This window comes from Lepidochelys olivacea (assembly GCF_965140295.1).
Source record: "Lepidochelys olivacea isolate rLepOli2 genome assembly, chromosome: 1".
Taxonomy (NCBI): domain Eukaryota; kingdom Metazoa; phylum Chordata; order Testudines; family Cheloniidae; genus Lepidochelys; species Lepidochelys olivacea.
In genome coordinates this window covers 269,793,222-269,812,470 of record NC_140411.1, presented here as the reverse complement: position 1 = coordinate 269,812,470, position 19,249 = coordinate 269,793,222, and the positions used below count along the sequence as shown (strand labels likewise).

At 42.6% G+C, this 19,249-nt stretch overlaps 1 protein-coding gene across 3 annotated transcripts in view; it reads right to left on the bottom strand.

The window, feature by feature from the left end:
* Window positions 1-19,249, bottom strand: part of CDK17 (cyclin dependent kinase 17) — a 188,523-nt gene that overhangs the window by 43,009 nt on the left and 126,265 nt on the right. For all 3 annotated transcript variants that reach the window (XM_084649889.1, XM_084649887.1, XM_084649888.1), the window contains one exon: window positions 8,371-8,504. In XM_084649889.1, the coding sequence (XP_084506015.1) occupies window positions 8,371-8,504 (134 nt within the window). The remainder of the gene's footprint in view (window positions 1-8,370; window positions 8,505-19,249) is intronic.

The following is a 19,249-nucleotide window of genomic DNA, read 5'->3' as shown; positions in this document are numbered from 1 at the left end:
TACCTCACCCACCTAGTCTTTCTAGTATCCTGGAACCAACATGGCTACAACACTGCATACAATATCAAACACAACATTCAAGATGGCAGAAACAGGGGGAAAATCTTGTGCAAAAATTGGCTGACTGAATACATGGAACTTCTCAAAATAGAAGAAAATTTCTGGGGATGGGAGAGTCTGACTGCAATGAACTTCTGAGTTCTGGAACACCAAGTCTACAATAGTATCCCCTCCTGCAGGATGCATCCAAATATTAATTTTGTATGTTGTGTAGACAGATAATCATGGAGCTTCTTTGCAGACATCTGTGTTTGAAAGGGAAGGCTGAGGTTGCAACTTTGTCCTGAATCAAATGAGCCTTACATATAGGTTCCTTGACTCAGGTCAGTAATGTCACAGCAAAGTGACAGGCTTTTAAGACATCCCATTTAGACAATGATCCTTATAGTAATGATTCTGCCTACAGTGTCGGCATCAAATGAAACAAACAAACAAACTGGTGGTCTTCCTACGGGCTCTAGTCATCAAACAGAAACACAAGGACCTTTTGGCATTGAGTATATGGAGAAGGACCTCTCTGTGATGGAAATGCCGGTGTGACAAATGTTGAAAGGATGATAGACTCCTTAAATTGGATTTCCAACATCATCTTGGAGAGGAATCTTGGATGAGATTACATTTATCCTTGCAAAAATCTAGTAAAAGATGGGTCACTAGGATTTGCTCACTTTGCATGCTGAAGTCATTGCCACCAGGAAAAAGATGTTTTGCCTAAGGAACTTAAGCTCATAAGACAAACAGTTGAAAAGGAGTTTCCATCAACTTTGTCAGGGCCACATTAATATCTTATGACACAGGGAGCTTTTAATTAATGGTTTCAAAAGTGTTCCTCCTTGAACCTGATGGCAGAAGGCTGCATAAATATTGGTCTACCTTCAACTAGCTCATGAAGGCTGAAGAAGCTGCCGAATACAGCTGGATGGAGTGAGTGCTTAAATTAGATGCAGCCAGGTGAAACAAGTAGATCAGCAGATTCTGAGAATCAGATAAAGGGGTCTCAAAGTAGGCTTGATTGCACTACACTGCAAAGTTTATCCATTTGGAATCACAGATTCTTCTGGTAGATGGCTTTTGAGAGCCACCTGATCAAATATACTATACCTATGGATTTTCTATCCTGTTGGAAGCAGACTCACAAGTTGGAACAGATTGAGGTGCCCTGGTCTTAACAGACAATATGAAGCTGAATTCTATCTAATGGGATAGACTTTAGTAGTCAGCAATACATTGAGAGTCATATCTGTCTAGTCCACTGTGGGGCTAACAGGCTCATAAAACATATGCTCCTAGTGAGCACTGCAAGTACCTCTGCTACATGGAGGAAATAGCAGAAAGGCATACAGAAGTTTCCTTCCCTTGCCAATAAGGTATTTTTTAGTGCCATGAGCAAAAGACCAATAGCATTTTTTTCATATGTGGCAGAGAAATCCACCTGTGCTGTCTCCCACTGGAAAAAGGTCTGATCCACCAGTTCTCAGACTCCGAGAATACCCGTGAGGCTCTATTAAGGATTAATTCAGTCTGTCAGTGATTGTATTCTCTCTCCCTACCACATACATGATAACTTCGAATGCCTTGTGAGACACAGTCCATTCCGACACCTGCAGGATATCTCAACAGAGGAGGCAGAGCACAGTACTTCCTTGCTTCTTTGTGCAAACCACAGTGCCCTGCATTTCATTTTGAACCATATTAACTTTTGGGATACCAGGTCCCCGAAGGACTGCCATCATCTTCAAAACATTTGAATGTTAGCGTATGGCAGTCAGATGATTAGGATACCCACAGCACGGGGTTGCATCCCTGACCATCTTGGCTAATTGCCACCGATGGACCTAGCCTCTATTAATCTATTTCTTTTTTGAACCCAGTTATACTTCTAGCCTTCACATCATCAACTGGCAATGAGTTCCACAGGTTGACTGTGCATTATGTGAAGAAGTATTTTCTTTTTTGTTTGTTTTACACCTGCGGCCTATTGATTTCATTGAGTGACCCCTATGTTCTTGTGTTATGTGAAGGGGTAAATAACACTTCCTTATTCACTTTTGCCACACCATTCATGATTTTACAGAACTCTATCACATATCCCCTAGTCATCTCTTTTCCAAGGTGAATAATCCCAGTCTTCTTAACCTTTCCCCAAATGGAAGCTGTTCCATACGCCTAATCATTTTTGTTGCCCTTCTCTCTGTACCTTTTCCAATTCTAATATATCTTTTTTGAGTTGTTGCAACTAGAACTGCACACAGTAGCCAAGATGTGGGTATACCATGGATTTATATAGTGGCATTATATTTACTGACTTACTATCTATTCCCTTTCCTAATGACTCCTAACATTCTGTTAGCTTTTTTGATTGCTGCTGCATACTGAGCTAATGTTTTCAGAGAACTATCCACAATGACTCCAAGATCTCTTTCTTGAGTGGTAACAGCTAATTTAGACCCCCATCATTTTGTACATATAGATGGGATTACGCTTTCCACTGTGAATTACTTAATCAGTGTTGAATTTCATCTGCCATTTTGTTGTCCACTCATCCAGTTTTGTGAGATTCCTTTGTAACTGTTTACGGTCAGCTGTGGAGTTCACTATTTTGAGTAATTTTGTACCATTTGCAAACTTTGCCAATTCCCTGTTTATCCCTTTTTCCAGCTCATTTATGAATATGCTGAACTGCACTGGTCCCAGTATAGATCCTGTGGGGACCCCGAAAATTGACCACTTATGTCTACCTTTTGTTTCCTGTCTTTTAACCAGTTACTGATCTATGAGAGGACCTTCCCTCTTATCCCATGACTGTTTACTTAGCTTAAGAGTCTTTGGTGAGGGACCTTGTCAAAGGCTTTCTGAAAGTCAAGTTCACTATATCCACTGGAACACACTTGTCCACTTGTTTACTGATCTCCTCAAAACATTTTAATAGATTGGTGAGCCAGGTTGATTCTTTCCTAACAAATCGTGTTGATCTTTGTGTCTGATAATTCTGTTCTTTACTATCATTTCAACCTATTTGCCTGGTACTGAAGTTAGGATTACCATCCTGTAACTACCATGATAGCCTCGGGAGCTTTTGTTAAAAAAGGCATTACATTAGTTATCCTCCAGTCATCTGATACAGAGGCTGATTTAAATGATAGGTTACATACCAGAGTTAGTAGTTCTGTAATTTCATATTTGAGTTCCTTCAGAACTCTTGGCTGAATACCATCTGGTCCTGGTGACCTATTGCTGTTTAATTTATCAATTTGTTCCAACCCACATTCTGTTGACACCTCAAACTGAGACAGTTTCTCAGATGTCAGCTAAAAAGAATGGCTCAGGAGTGGGACTCTCCCTCCCTCTTCCTCTGCAGTGAAGACCAATGCAAAGAATTCTTGCAGGTTCTCTACAACAGTCTTATCTTCCTTGAGTGCTCCTTTAGCACCTCAATCATCCAGTGGCTCCACTGATTGTTTGGCAGGGTTCCTGCTTCTGATGTACTTTTAAAAAATATTGCTGTTAATTTTTGTGTCTTTTGGTAGTTGCTCTTCAAATTCTTTTTTTGGCCTGCCTAATTATGCTTTTACTTTTGACTTACCGGGGTTCATGCTCCTTTTTATCTTCCTCAGTCACACCTGACTTCCAATTTTTAAAGGATGCCTTCTTGTTTCTAACCAACTCACTTACTCTATTGTTTAAGCCATAGTGGCATTTTTTTGGACCTCTGGTTTTTTTATATTTGGGGTATACATTTAATTTGAGCCTCTGTTATGGTATTTTTTAAAAGTTTCCATGCAGCTAGCAGGCATTTCATTTGAATGGGAAGTGTTAGTAAGTCATTCTTAATTGAAGAATGTCCTTCGACTGCCACAGGATCAAAAATGCCTAAGGTCATCTATTATCTGGATGCAATACAGTAATCCCTTTGTTGCTTGCTTTCAAGGGAATCTCAGAAATGTATGGCTGGAAGGGACCTTGAGAGGTCATCTAGTCCACCCCACTGAGGCAGGACCAAGTAAACCTACACCATCCCCTGACAGGTGTTTATCTAATCTGTTTTTAAAAACCTCCAGAGATGGGGATTCTACAACCTCCCTTGGTAACCTACTAGCACATGGCCAGTCCCTTTTAGAGGAAGGAGACATATTAATTTTGAGGGTGGCCACTGTGAACTTTTATTTGACCAGATTCTGGTCTCTGAGATCTAAGATAGTAATATAACAACATGCATTCCTTTCCTTCACATCTCTCTCTCTACTTTATATTGCTTTATCATTTTCAACAAAGAGCTGTCATAAATTTTTTTCAAGTTTCAAGATAAACATATCTGATTTAAGGTGCTGAATAAAAGAAAATATTCTACATGGATTTGGATTTGCAGATTATGTTTGCACTGTATAGTCTTCCCTTTTGTATCTGTCTAGGCTGATCTTTGCATATGGAAATCAATAAAAATAAAAGTAAACTTTGCACATCTGAACTCAGTGTTTCAACTACCCTGAGCAAGAGAATCTGCATGCCCCTCTTGTTCTCCCAATGTGTCAAAACCTCACTGACAGTTTTAGTTTTAATTAAATTAAATTAAATTAAATTAGAGCAACAATTTTATCACCTGATTCCAAGCTGTGATGACTCAACCCAAGATCAATGACTACTCTAATATGAAGGGGGAGATGTGAATTTTTGTTACTGAATTTTAATTGCTGTCATATTCACAGCATATTTATACTGATCCTATTATGATTACAGGAAAACTTACTGTATTCAGTTAATTATCTCTTACAGTGGTGGGGTGGTCCGCTTGCTTAACTGTACAGCCAATGCCATCTCCAGCAATCTGCAATGTTACATTTGTTAACATATATTTTATGCGAACATGTATAATCTGAACTGGAAAACATCTCAAATGTTACTGCATATTAACAGTGAACATAGCTAAGTATTTGACTGCACATGTTTTCCAGTAAACATGCATAGAACATATCTTTTGTTTTCATGATGGATTGCTAATTTGCATAAAAATATATAGTGCAACAACAAAACCCTAGAGGAAATTCAAGGGCAAGTCTGAAATACAAGAGCTGACATTCTAGCCTTAACAAAAAATAAAAAGGGCCAGCCTGCCTGTCAGTCCAAATTCTCAGCCTTAAATGATCAGTTACTTTAAGAAACTAAAACTGCTTTTGCCTGTTCGATACACAGAAACAAACAAGGTTATGTTTATGAAAGACTATGTACCATATTACAACTACACAGTGTATCAACCACACAGAACAGAAAGGTGTGCTCAGTTTGACAATACCAAGCTCAAATTTCATTAGAAAGAGTGGAGGGGAGAGAAACATCAGCTTATATTTTATTAAATATATTCCCATAAACAATAGTGTGACCATATGAATATAATTTGCAATAGATCTCAATTATGCTAAATGTCTCTGATAGTCTGTTTGTTCTAGTCTATCAACTATGTATAACATTTAATTTGCTATTACCTACAGGCATAGTAAAGAGATGGAGGTCAACCTACATGAATATAACTGCTAACAAAGACTGGAGCTTTTCTTTCCTTTCTCCTGGCACTGAATCAAATTAATACTACTGATTTTAGTAAACTCCAGAGGTCAAATCCTGTTCAGCTTATGGACACGAAGGATCCCTTCACTGGAAATGCTCACACAAGTAAGGCAAGCAAGATTTGTTATTGTAATTACAAATCTTTATTACAAGCCTGTCAGAGGTCATATGGCAACGACAACAACAAAACAAAACAAAAAAAGCTCATCACTGGAATTTTTACAGAAAGTTTCCCTGTATGGGAGTGTTTATTTCAATTTGTACCACAATTGTTATAGTAGCCCAGAGTGTTCCCCTTCTGCTAGGAACTGCATAAACATGGAGTAAAAAAAATTCCCCTCTTACAAATACTATTTGACAAGTAAACTAAAAACATAAGTTTCTGACATCAACTCACAAAAATCAAGGAAATTCAGAGCTAAAATCATTGTTAAAATTCAGCAGCTGTTCTCTACCAGACAAAAGGTCACTCTAAAAAACTTATCTTTAAAAACCACCATGTCATTACTGTAACAATTTAGGAGGAAAGCCTGGTTCACAGGATGCATAGGAACAGTTGCCTGAACTACCCTGACCTCTCTGATTGTGCCAGTCAACAAAGAAATAAACCACATCACGTTAATTTCAGCTGCATTAGAAACAAGTATTTGGAATTGGGAGAAAAATTAGGAAATTAATGCTTGTCAGATGGAACTGAATCTGAAAGGAAAAAATATTTTCAAAGCTTCTAAGACAGTGTAATATTACAGTTGTTGTAGAAGCTAAAAGAGCTATTACACTATTGATTATTTGGTTAAAAGGTTTGCAGCGGCGGGTGGAGGTTAAACCCAAAAAGAATGCTGTGAGAACTCAGCAGAAGTGCAGCTCTACATATGGGAAATTCCTATTTAAAAATATTTTGGAGAAAACAGGAAATAAAATAATGAATAATAGTAATCTCCTCCTCCTCCAGATTTTCCCAGTACGTCATGTCTTTACATGAGTGCAGTTGTAGCTGTGTCAGTCCCAGGATATGAGAGAGACAAGGTGGGTGAGGCATTATCTTTTATTGGACCGACTTCTGTTGGTGAGAGAGACAAACTTGCGAGCTTACATAGAACTCTTCTTCAGGTCTGGGAAACAGTCAGCAAAGCTTGTCTCTCTGATCAAAATTGGTCCAATAAAAGATATTACCTCACCCACCTTGTCTCTCTAATGTCTTCTACATGTAAATTCTTATACTACTGCTTTTATTTTGTGTTCTGCTTGACTCAAAGCACAATGGATATGATCCAAAGCCCTCTGAAGGTTTGTCCACACTTGAAATGCTACAGTAGCATAGATGCACCAATGTAGTAGTGCCTCCGAAGCGCTTCAGTGTAGACACTACCTATGTCAATGGGAGGGGTTCACCAGTCAGCACAGATAATCCATCTCTCCAAGAGGTGTTAATTAGGTCGATGGAAGAATTCTTCCATCACCCTAGCGCTGTTTACACTGGGAGTCAGATTGGTTAAACTACGCCGTTCAAGGGAGGGGGTTCACACCTATGAGCGAAGTACTTAAGCCAACTTAATTTTTTAGTACAGACCAGGCCTAAGTTAATGGTTTCACTTCAGTGGGCTTTGGATCGGGCCTAATCTTGGCTCATAAATTTACAACACTAACAACAACAAATACATTAAGGATTTTTAAGACAAAATAACTCCCTCCACGAAGGGTGTGTGATGATTAATGGACTAATCAGTGCAATTTTTGAATAATACAAACACAACAAAATGCCTTGCTGTACTTATTTTTGACATACAAACTCAGTGTTAGATAATCCAAAAATATTTTCCAAACTCCTGCATTCTATATTATGCTTTAAAAAAAATTATGGGGATTTAAAACCCCTAAGAATAGATTTTTATAATGAAACCAATCAAAGAACTTTACATATTCCAGCCAAAATGGTATTATTATAATCAAAGCTGTTACACTTATTTAAAAAAAAAAAAGTGAAAAGTTCTGTTTATCTTTTGCCTGGGGAAAGGGCAACAAAGCAAGTGCAAGGGTGGTTAGTATTCATAATGAGTCTCATAAATAAAGGAAATTATGTGCACAGTTATTCATGAAGTACTTTTTCCTCCTTTTGTTTACTGTCCTGTAAGGTTCCGTACACTAAAAAACAGGAAGAATGAAAAAGGCTGACGCAGTCAGGAACATCCCTAGTGTGTTTACTTTCTGAAGTTTCACATGGATTAGAAAGCAGCATTATATAAAAGAGCCTGAGTAGCGATATATGAAGTAGTCTACTTGAACATATACACAGAACGTCTCAGAATCTAATGGTCACATTTTCTTCATTTGTTTCCCAACACCTCAATTCCTTCTAGAATGCCTGTACTTATTGCAAAGCCTTTCTCATGTGATCTCCCAGCACTTTAAAGACCAGTCCTACACTAAATGTCTAGCATTTAGTATCTAAGAGAGCATGCTAATGGATTCTCTGCTTGTTTTTAAAAATCAAATACTTTTTAAAAAACAATATTTAATTTTTTGTACTGGACAGATTATAAACATTGTCAGTGATATCTACTCAGGTTCCAAGACTGACAAATAGGAAGAAAAATGTATGTCATGACTACTGTTATCATAAGAACTCATATGTTGAACACAAACATCTGCTTTAAAGTGAACTGGCAGGAAAACAAGCAGTTATATAAAGTAATTTAAACAATTCCCAAGTCACTTGTTAATTTACTGGATCCTTATGGGAAAACTGATTACCTCCATAGAGATCCGTCTGTGTATCCGGTTCCTGAGACAAACACCTGTAGGAGACTGAACTTCATCAGAGGATGTTCCAGAAGCTTGGTCACTTTCACCATCTGATCCCATTTTCAGATTTTCATGTACTATATCTAAATGAAAGAAAGTCAATCATTATTCTTCTAAACAAATCTTATATGTGAAGAAGTATTGTAACCTTTATTATGTACTGCTTTCTGTCAGATCTAGAGGTTCACTATCACAATACTTTTCTTGATATTCTCTTTTTATGGCTCAGAAATAGCATAAAAAGATAAAGTCTTAAAAATACTTTCCCAATATACCATGCATGCGTGCAGAAATGTGTATTAATTTTCCATTATTATTCTCATTTAGGCTGTGATAGCACCCACCATGTGCTATCCATGTTCCAAACACAAAGATAGACATAGTTCCAGTCCCACCCTATGCCTCTCAATCCTCAAATTCTTGAGCTTGTTTCACTTCTTCTCCTTTTTTGTGCTGTTCTTGGAACAGGAAAATTCCATTTTCTAGGGAAATCGTGAGAGGTGAGAGAAAAATCTGAAACCTCATTAATTAGAAAATGTGATGCCTAAGGCACAAATATTCAAATCTGTGTGCCTAACATTAGGCATGTAAATCCATATTTAGAGAGAGAAAAACAAAAACAGGTGGCCTCATTTTCAGAAGTGCCAAGCATGGGAACTTCAGGTGCTCAGAACCTCTGAAAAGATCAGGCCAGTTCTGTTCAGGTGCCTAAATCTATATTTAGGATGAATAAATGGACTTTGTAGAGAACTTGATGTAATTACGTATTTCTTGGGGGGTGAGGGGGAAACTGAAATTGATTCACTTGGGGGAGATTTATGTAACGGACTGCCTATTTTAATAATGTGTGCAATTTTTATGTAAACTGCATAAAATATTTGTCTCTCAAGCTTTTGACCTAGCTCCTACAGAAAAATCACTAAAAAACCAGACATGGAACCAATGGCTCTCTCTCCCAGGCCAAAAATGCTCAGCTCCAGCAGGGAAATGGGGCAAAGAACTAAGAAGTTCAAGATGCCTTTACTGACAGAGAGAAGAGGGAGGAATAAGGGATGAAGAAGAGCAGCAGCTTCCTTCTGAAGGCCAACAGCACACCGAACCTGAAAAAGGATCCAGTAGCTCACCACTGCCTGCCAAGACCTATAGTAAAAAATGCCTATGCTCAAATGAATCCCAAGGAACAAACAATCCAATAAAGGATGTGGCTCAAAAGACAGAGAGGCATCCTCTTTGAATTTAGGAACAAAACGATAACCTGAGAACACATTTTCCCCCATCAGAGTACAAAAGAGAATTGGAGGAGCCCCGGAAATTGTTTCATTTTAGAGGTAAAATTCTGCTATCTCAAAAAGCCAGGCAAACCCTGTTCAATCTCACCCCAAAATATTTGAAGATATTGTTAATCTTCAATCTAAATTATTAAAACAATATAGAAGACAAAGGATGGGAGAATGCTCCATCTATCAGTGTGCTGGAAAGTTGGCCTTTCTCTGGGAGAAGTAAAGCTTATCATAAAAAACATACCTAAGGTATCCCAGAACATATCCTAGAAAAGAATTTGTGAGTGAGAGACCAGAACCTGCCAAGACTGACGTTTTCAAAAGATCAAATTCTTCTTCAGACCAGGAGATTCTATAGCTCCTTTTACAGGATAGAAAATTGGTATAAAAAGAGTAGCTGATTCACACACAAAACAGAATGTGGATTTAGGCTTAAAGTGCTTCAGTGAAACACACAGATTCACAAAAAACATGATACTGACATGAAGATGAACTGTCTCCTGGGGAAGAATTTAGCAATGATATGGAAATGCATGAATAAGTTGGATTCTAATAAAATCCAAGCTACTATGGTATGTTCACAGTATTTCACCTTCATGATTTGGACTGGATGAAAGTAAAGGAGCTGCTCTTCTGAGCATAATGAAGCAGCATGCAGGAAACATCTGACAAATATTTACCTCAGGTTCAAAACCTAGAGGCACCTTGTTGTGAGCTAAAGATACAAAACAAGACTTTCAGAAATGGATGCCTAAAAGTTAGAATCTTAATTACATAATCAGGCAACTAAATCAGCAGTTAGATTTTCCAAAGTGGTCAGAAAGCATCTCAAGTCCATGTTAATCCCCTTTCATAAGTCTGTGAAGGTATGTCTACACTACAATTAAAAACCTATGGCTGGCCTGTGCCAGCTGACTCGGACTTGTGAAGCTCAGTCTAAGGGTTTGTTTAATTATAGTGTAGGCATTTGGGCTTGAGCTGGAGCCCCAGCTCCATGACTCTGCAAGGTGGGAGGGTCCCAGAGCTCTGGCTGCCCAAGCCTGAAGGTCTACACTGTAATTAAACAGCCCCTTAGCCCAAGTCAGCTGGCATGGGCCAGCCACAGTGGCCTAACTGCAGTGTAGACATACCCTTAGAAAATATAGCACTAGAGCCCTGCATGGATACAAAATTTGTATCCACATCCAATCCGTAAAAAGGGTCCGCGGATATCGGTGGATGTAAAGCGGTTATCAACAGATTTGTAGGGCTCTATATACCACTCCTTGTGGTGAGTTGGTAGCTCTTTTGTTTAAAACAGACCATAATGAGTTATGTGAAAAATTATTGCTGGTGGATGTGAAGCCATTATTGAAAATATTATCTGCAGCATAACTGTTGGTCTCAGAACTTTCATAACTATCGATAGATTCTTAGGCCAGAAGGGACCACTGTGATCATCTAGACTAACTTCCTGAATAACACAGGCCATAGAACTTCTCCAAAATAATTCCTAGTGCAGATCTTTCAGAAAAACATCCAATCTTGATATAAAGATGGTCAGTGATGAAGAATCCACCACAACCTTTGATAAGTTGTTCCAGTGGTTAATTACTTTCACTGTTAAAATTTTACACCTTATTTCCAGTCTGAATTTATCTAGCTTTAACTTCCAGCCATTGGATTATGTTATACCTTTCTCTGCTACACTGAAGAGCCCCATTATTAAATACTGATTACCCACATTGGTACTTATAGACTGTAATCAAGTCATCCCTTAAACATCTCTTTGTTAAGCTAAATAGATTGAGCTCCTGAAGTTTATCACGGTAAGACATGTTTTCTAATCCTCTAATCATTCTTATGTCTCTTCTCTGAACTCACTCTAATTTAACAACATCCTTCTTGAATTGTGGAAAACAGAAATGGACACAATATTCCAGCAGCTGATGGACCAGTGCCCAATACAGAGTTGAGACAGCCTCTCTCCTCCTACTCCGGTTTAGACATCCAAGGATTGCATTAGCCCTTTTAGCCACAGCATCACACTGAGAGCTCGTGCTCAGCTGATTATTCACCATGATCCCAAATCTCTTTCAAAGTTGCTGCTTCCCTGGATAGAGTCCCCCATCGTGTAAGTATAACCTACTACATTCTTTGATCTTAGATGTATATATTTACATTCATCCGTGTTAGAAGGCACATTGTTTGCTTGTGCTTAGGTTACCAAGTGATCCAGAGCACTCTGTATCCGTAACCTACCCTCTTCATAATTTACCACTCCCCCAAATTTTGTGACATCTGCAAACTACCGCTAATGACTTTGTGTTTTCTTCCATGTCATTAATAAAAATAGTAGGTGCCTAAATATAGACATTTTAGACTCCTATTTTTGAAAACTTTGGCTTTGTTATATTATGGTATAAAAGTGTACTTTTGTCAATAAAACCCTTATATTAAGATTTTTTTGTGTGTTCAATTAAAAAATTACTGTAATCTTACATTTGAGGTTTTAAAACGAGAAAGGCCAGGAATGAATAGCATCTACCTGACAACCTTAACTATCACTTTGTGTGCATGCATTTGACAAGTTTCATAAGGTGATCAAATAACATTGGCCTCTATAACCTATTTGGGCTAACCTTTGCTCTGAATAGGTTGGTGTGTCCCAAAACCAGCATTATGGACTTCAAGGACTTCTCTGGTACAAATGTAATTTTTTTTATTGGATTGGGCTCACTGACATCTGCAGCAACTCTCTATTTAGCTGTTCATGTTAATTTTTTGTACATACCCAATTGTAAATAACCAAATGAAATATTAAAACAGCTAAACTGATAAGCAAATCTGGGCATGAAAAACTAGTAATTAGGATACAGGATGGGAATTGAGGAAGTGCAATTAAAAGGAAGGATTACCCTCATTTAATTTGCAAGCAATCCATCCCAGAAGAAATTTGAACTGGGAAAGTTCTACCACCTGAGCTAAATTAATATCCATGATCAGTCAATAGTAAGTCACGATACCCTCTTTCAAGCTTCCATTATTACATCCTCCATTCTGCTGCTGAAAGTCACTGTGACTTCCACATTTGATTCCTTCCAAGTACACTAACCAACCAACTTACCTTTCTATTAGTTGTTTATTTTTTTAAACAATAACAAGGATATGACACATTGAGATGGTAACTTGGTAAGAGTGGTGAGCAGTGCTTTCCATAAGTAAAGTTTCAAAACTAATAGATTCCTCTCTCTGAAATGGAATGGAAACCTCGTTCATATTAATTAAACTCTACTGTATGGTGAGGAAACTCTCACTCAAACAAAGGACTGACAAACTTGTGTATGCACCCACTGGGGTCCCATGCAGATGATGAGCAACATCTGCAGGGTGCTTCTTCTGTGACAGCACTGCGACAATTAAAGGTCACAAAAGTAATTGCTATTTGATTACCATGATGTACAGTACTTCTCTGCTGCTACAGTAATAAGGACAGCACAAGAAAACCATGAAACCTCAAAAGTTCAGCCAGCCAGAGACTCCAGCTGGTAGAGACAGAAGAAACCAAAGCATGGACTGCTGCACAGGGGGGAGGGGTGAAATGGGACTGGGCCAGTGCCACCTATCCCCTCAGCATCCTCTTGGACTCAGAACTCTGGAGGAGATACCACCTAAATGCACTGGGGGCACTAGGACCCAAAGGTGCCTCCCCCTTGTGAATCAAAGAGGAAATTGCAGAATGGAGCCAGCCAGAGATTCCTGCTGCCAGGAGCAGAAGCAGCCAAGGCAGGGACCTTTGGTCCTTGGGATATTCAAAAAAACTTTCTATGGACTTTCTCTGCCCTGTGCCGATTGCCTATTTGCTCCAACCTTTCCCCACATCGCTTCACTCCATATCTGCCACTCTTGCCCCCATTTCTTTCCATTTAGCTGATCCTTTCCTAACTAACACAGCTCCCCCCACCACCAAAAAAACCTCCATACACATATACACCATGGAACTAACAGAGCATTTGCTACCTCACATTGTTCACTCTGCTTTTGTTTTATACTCCTTGCCCCATCCTTTGTCTATTTAGATTGGTCCCTGACTCAAAGAGCTTACATCTACTATTCTGTGTTTGCATGGTGCCACGACAAAATGGGAACCCATTCTTGGCTGGCCTTTAGACACTACCACAATACATAAAAAAGTTACCTACCTTTTTGTAACTGTTGTTCTTCGATATTTGTCGCTCATGTCCATTCCATTCTAGGTGTGCACGGGCCAATGTGCGCGATCGTTGGAAATTTTTGCCGTAAGAATCTGCAGGGTCGGCTGTGGCGCCCCCTTGAGTGCTGCATTCATGCGTCGGTATATCAGGCGCCGCCAACCCTACGCCCTCTCAGTTCCTTCTTGCTGGCAACTCCAACAGAGGGGCAGGAGGATGGGTAATGGAATGGACATGAGCAACATACTTTGAAAAACAACAGTTACGAAAAGGTAGGTAATCGTTTTTTCTTCTTCGAGTGCTTGCTCATGTTGATTCCATTCTGGATGACTCACAAGCAGTGTCCATGGAGGTGGGCTCAGTGTTCAGGGTCTTGCAGCTTGCAGCACTGCTCTGCCAAAGCCAGCGTCATCTTGAGCTTGCTAGGTAAGCACATAATGAATCATAGCATCATAGAATATCAGGGTTAGAAGGGACCTCAGGAGGTCATCTCGTCCAACCCCCTGCTCAAAGTAAACGTGTGGACAGACGACCAGGTAGCGGCCGTACAGATCTATTGGACTGGTACCTGTGCTGGGAAGGCTGCTGACAACGCTTGTGCCCTAGTTGAGTGTGCCGTCATGATTGCCAGCAGAGGCACTTTTGCCAGCTCATAGCAGTAGCGGATGCAGGCCATGATCCAGGACGAAATCCTCTGAGCAGACACTGGGCGATCTTTCATTCTGTCTGCCACCACAACTAACAACTGCATTAACTTATGGACCAGGTTTGTTCTATCTATGTAGAAGGCCAGTGCCCTCCTCATGTCCAGATGTGCTCCTCATCCGATGTATATACGGTTTTGGAAAGAAGACGGGTAAGTGTATGTCCTGGCCAGTATAAAACTGGGAAAAGACCTTGGGCAGAAATGCTGCTTGCAGTCGCAGCTGGACCTTATCCTTGTAGAAGACCGTATAGGGCAGTTCTGAAGTAAGTGCCCTGATTTCGGACACCCTGTGAGACGATGTTATCGCAACCAGGAATGAAACCTTCCAGGAGAGAAGTAGGAGAGAGCAGCAAGCCAGAATCGCTGGGAGGCCCCATGAGCTCAACAGCATGAGATTCAGGTCCGAGGGAGGGATGGAATCCTGGATGCACGGGTAGATACGCTCCAGACCTTTCGAAAGCTGTGCCGTCATGTTGTGAGCGAAGATTGACCTGCCTTGGAATGGTGGAAAGCTGAGATAGCGGCCAGGTGGACCTTGTTCAATAACAGGGACAATTCTTGGAGTTTGAGGTACAACAGATAGTCCACGATCTCCTGCAGGGAGGCCTGCTTGGCCTGGATATGCCGTTCTGAGGCCCATGCAAACCTTTTCCATTTGGCCAGGTAAGTCGCTCTGTTGGAGGGTTTCCTGCTACCCAGCAAGACCTGCTGAACACAGGCCAAGCACACCCGTTCGTCCGCGCTCAGCCATGCAGTAGCCATGCTGTCAAGTGCAGTGCCAGGTTCGGGTGCAGAAGGCTGCTGTGGTTCTGGGACAGCAGATCCGGCCAGATGGGTAGCTGTAGTGGGGCGGCTACCGAAAGGTCCAACAGCATGCCGAACCAGTGCTGGCGAGGCCATACGGGGCTATTAGGATAATCTTTGCCCTCTCCTGCTTGATCTTCACAAGGACCCTGTGAATCAACAGCATTGGTGGGAAGGCATACATCAGAGCCCCCAACCACAGGATGAGAAACATGTCCGATAGCGAGCCTTTGTCCATTCCCCAGATCAAACAGAACACGTGGCATTTCCTGTTCTGCCTGGACATGAACAGGTCCACCTAGGGAGTCCCCCACCTCTAGAAGATTATGCTGACCACCTCTGGATGGAACGACCATTTGTGGCCAGATGAGAAGGTCCTGCTGAGGTGTGCGGTTAACAGATGAATGGCATGCCGCACACAAAAATCCCACAGGCAGAGAGCTGTTTGGCAAAGGGCTGCCGACCTGGCTCCGCCCTGCCTGTTGATGTAATACATCGTGGAGGTATTGTCCATTGACCACCTTGCCCTTCAGGTGGGTCGAGAAAGCCTGGCAGGCCAGGTGAACCACTCTGAGCTCCCTAACCTTGATATGGAGAGCCAGATTGTCCCACAACCAGCAGCCCTGGGTGCTCAGCTTGCTCAGGTGAGCCCAGGTCTGAAGACTGGAGACCAGGGTCAGCGATGGGGCCAGGGCGGATACTCCATCCAACACCTTCCTGGGGTCCAACCACCAATCCAAGGATGACCGGATGTGATCCGGCACCCTGACTAGGTCGTGCCTGTTGGGAATGTACACCGACGCCAGTCATGCTTGCAGAGGCCGGAGGTGGAGCCAGGGATGACTGATCATGTATGTACATGAGGCCATATGGCCCAACAACCACAGGCAGGTGTGAGCCGTGGTGAGCAGGTGGTTTTTCACATGGGAGATCAGGTCCAAAAATGCACTTCCGGAAAGAAGGCTCCGGCTCGTGTAGAGTTGAGAACTGTCCCAATGAACTCTATTTGCTGGACCAGCATTAAGGTGGATTTTTTCTCGTTTATTAACAGGTCCAGATCACGACAGGTGGAACACATGAGATTGAGGTTCCTCTGCACAAAGTGCAGCGCCATGAATTGAAAATGGCATCCGCCCACTATGAAACGGAGGAAACACCTGTGACCTTGGAATATGGAAATAAGCGTCCTTCAAATCGAGGGTGGCATACCAGTCTCTCGGATCCAGGGAGGGGATGATGGAGGCCAGGGAAACCATGCAAAACTTCATCTTTCTGAGAAACTTGTTGAGGCAACGCAGGTCCAGAATGGCTCTGAGGCCCCCTTTTGCTTTCAAGATTAGGAAGTAGCAGGAATAGAACCCCTTTCCTTTCATGTACCGAGGGACCTCCTCCACCGCCCCCACGTGCAGGAGGTTCTTGACCTTTTGAACGAGGAGTTGCAGAGTACACCCCTAAGATACTATGCCCAGCACCCAGCGGTCCGAGATGATTGGTGACCAGGTCAAATGGTAGGGATGAAGACAGTCAAGGAAAGAAGGTGGATCCAGGGAGTTGACTGGGGCATCACTCTTGAGTGCACCTTCAAAATGAGCGCGTCTGGCCCCCAGGATGCTTTGCTGGGCCGGGCTGCATGGGTGAGCGGGAGGAGGAAGGGCAGCAATGACTAAAGCTTGTGTCTATCCCTTCTCCTTGCAGACCCATGCCAAGGCTGCCAAGGCCTTGGCGGCAGGGGCAGCCAGAACTGCTTCTTTGGAGACTGCGGCGTACGCATACCCAGCAAGCAAATGGTGGCCCAAGTGTCCTTTAACACATGCAGCTTTGCATCTGTCTGTTCCGCAAAGAGTCCATTCCCACTGAATGCGAGGTCCTAGATTAAGGTCTGCATCTCTTGGGACAGGCCAGCAGTCTGAAGCCAGGAGCTATGCCTCATGACCACCGCTGAAGCGACCCCTCATGCAGCCGCGTCCCACGCCATTTGGAGAGAGCACCTCACTGCCACGGTACCCTCCTCCACCAGGGTGCCTAATTCCTGGGCCAAACCTTGAGGGAGGGACTCCTTTAACTTACGGAGGGAGTCCCATAAGTTAAAATTGTACGTGCCTAAGAGGGCCTGGTGGTTCATCACCCAGAATTGCAAGTTGGCTGTTGAATAAATTTTTCTCCCAAAAAGGTCCAGTCTTTATTGGCCTCTTTATTTTTGGGAGTTGAACTGGTGTGCCCCTGCTTGTCCTTCTCAATGGCTGCAGAGATGACCAGCAAGCCTGGAGGTGGGTGGGTATAAAGGCACTTGAACCCTCTGGCTGGAACAAAGTACTTCAGTTGGGAGGGATGGATGATGGGGTTTGCCAGATGTTCTTGGCAATTTTTAGGGCCCTGTCATGCACTGCTAGTGCAACACAGGCAGGGGTAGAGGATAAGAGCACAATGAACAAGGTGTCTGCGTGCTTGGCCATCTCCTCTGCCTCTAGGCCCAAGTTCTTGGTCACCCATTGAAGCAAGTCCTGGTGTTCTTTAAAACTGTCCAGTGGGCTGGCGCTCCAGGATCCCGCAAGCACCTCGTCCAGGGAAGAGAATGACAACTGTACTGCTGGGGGAGGCCCTGGGACATCATCCACGGTGGGAGAAGGGGTTTTTAGGATGGGCGCTGTCTCCTTTACCCTGACCGCCGGTGCCATCAACTGTTGTTCCAAGGTGGCGGCAGATGAGCGGTACCCCACGCACTCCAATAAGGCCACTGGCTGTGCTGCCAAGGGAGCACCGTACATGTCAACGTGGCCTCACGTGCACAATCGTACTGGTGGAGTCTCGGCAAGGGGCTAAACTGTCCTCCTCTGCTGGAGGAATCTTCTTCTGGTGACCATGGTGGGGCCATCGACACCTGTGTCTGCCTGCTGCCCATCGCTGCCAGAGACCGGTGTTGGGAGTGGGAGGATCAGTGCCGGTATTGAGGGGACTGGTGCTGGGGGGACTGGAATCCTGAGGGGGAGCGCTCCCATGGGCAGGCGATGGAGATCTGCGCCGAGAGGACAACTGGTGGTAGGGTGAACAGTGCTGGTAGTATGGGGGCGAGCCCCAGAGGATCTGGGCTGCAACGCCGTAGATCTGCGACATGGAGATGGAGAGCACTGCCTTCACTCGGGGGATTGGCAGCACTCCACTGCTCCCTGAGGGGGAGATCTTAACAGCTGTCTTGCCCTCATAGGGAGCTTTTGCCACTTCCTGTGGCATGCATGGTGCTGGTGGCATAGGCACTTGAAGCAGCTGCTGTGGAGATCACTTACAGGCATAGTCCTGTTAAGCCCTGCATGGAGTGTAAACCCCAGAGATCGGGACACGCCCCACCTGGGGAGAAGTCCCCACTGGGACTCTAACTTCTATCTAACTACTTAACACTAACTCACTAAGTCAGAAGGGAAGAAAACGCTAGCCCTTGCTATGCAAGGAAAGGTGCTCTGACTAACCACCATGGGAGGTAAGAAGGAACTGAGAGGGTGTGGGAGGCCTGACATAGCGATGCATGAGCACGGCACTCAAGGGGGCGCCACAGCCGACCCTACGGATACCGCTAAGGCAAAAATCTCTGATGACCGCGCAAGCAACCTGTGGATGTACAATTCCAGTACATTATTATTATTATTATTTTTAATCAAGTCAACTTTTTTTTAAAGACTACTGTTTTGTGCTGGGAAAAAAAAAACTTCCAAAGAACCCAGGGATGGAGAGACAAAGATAAAAGGAAAGAGAGCAAACTGTAGGAGAGAGAAGAGATAACTAAAAATAAGTTATCTGAAAGTCTGCGAAGTGCTAATTACCGAATGCAAGATTAACATGTTAACTGACGTATTAGC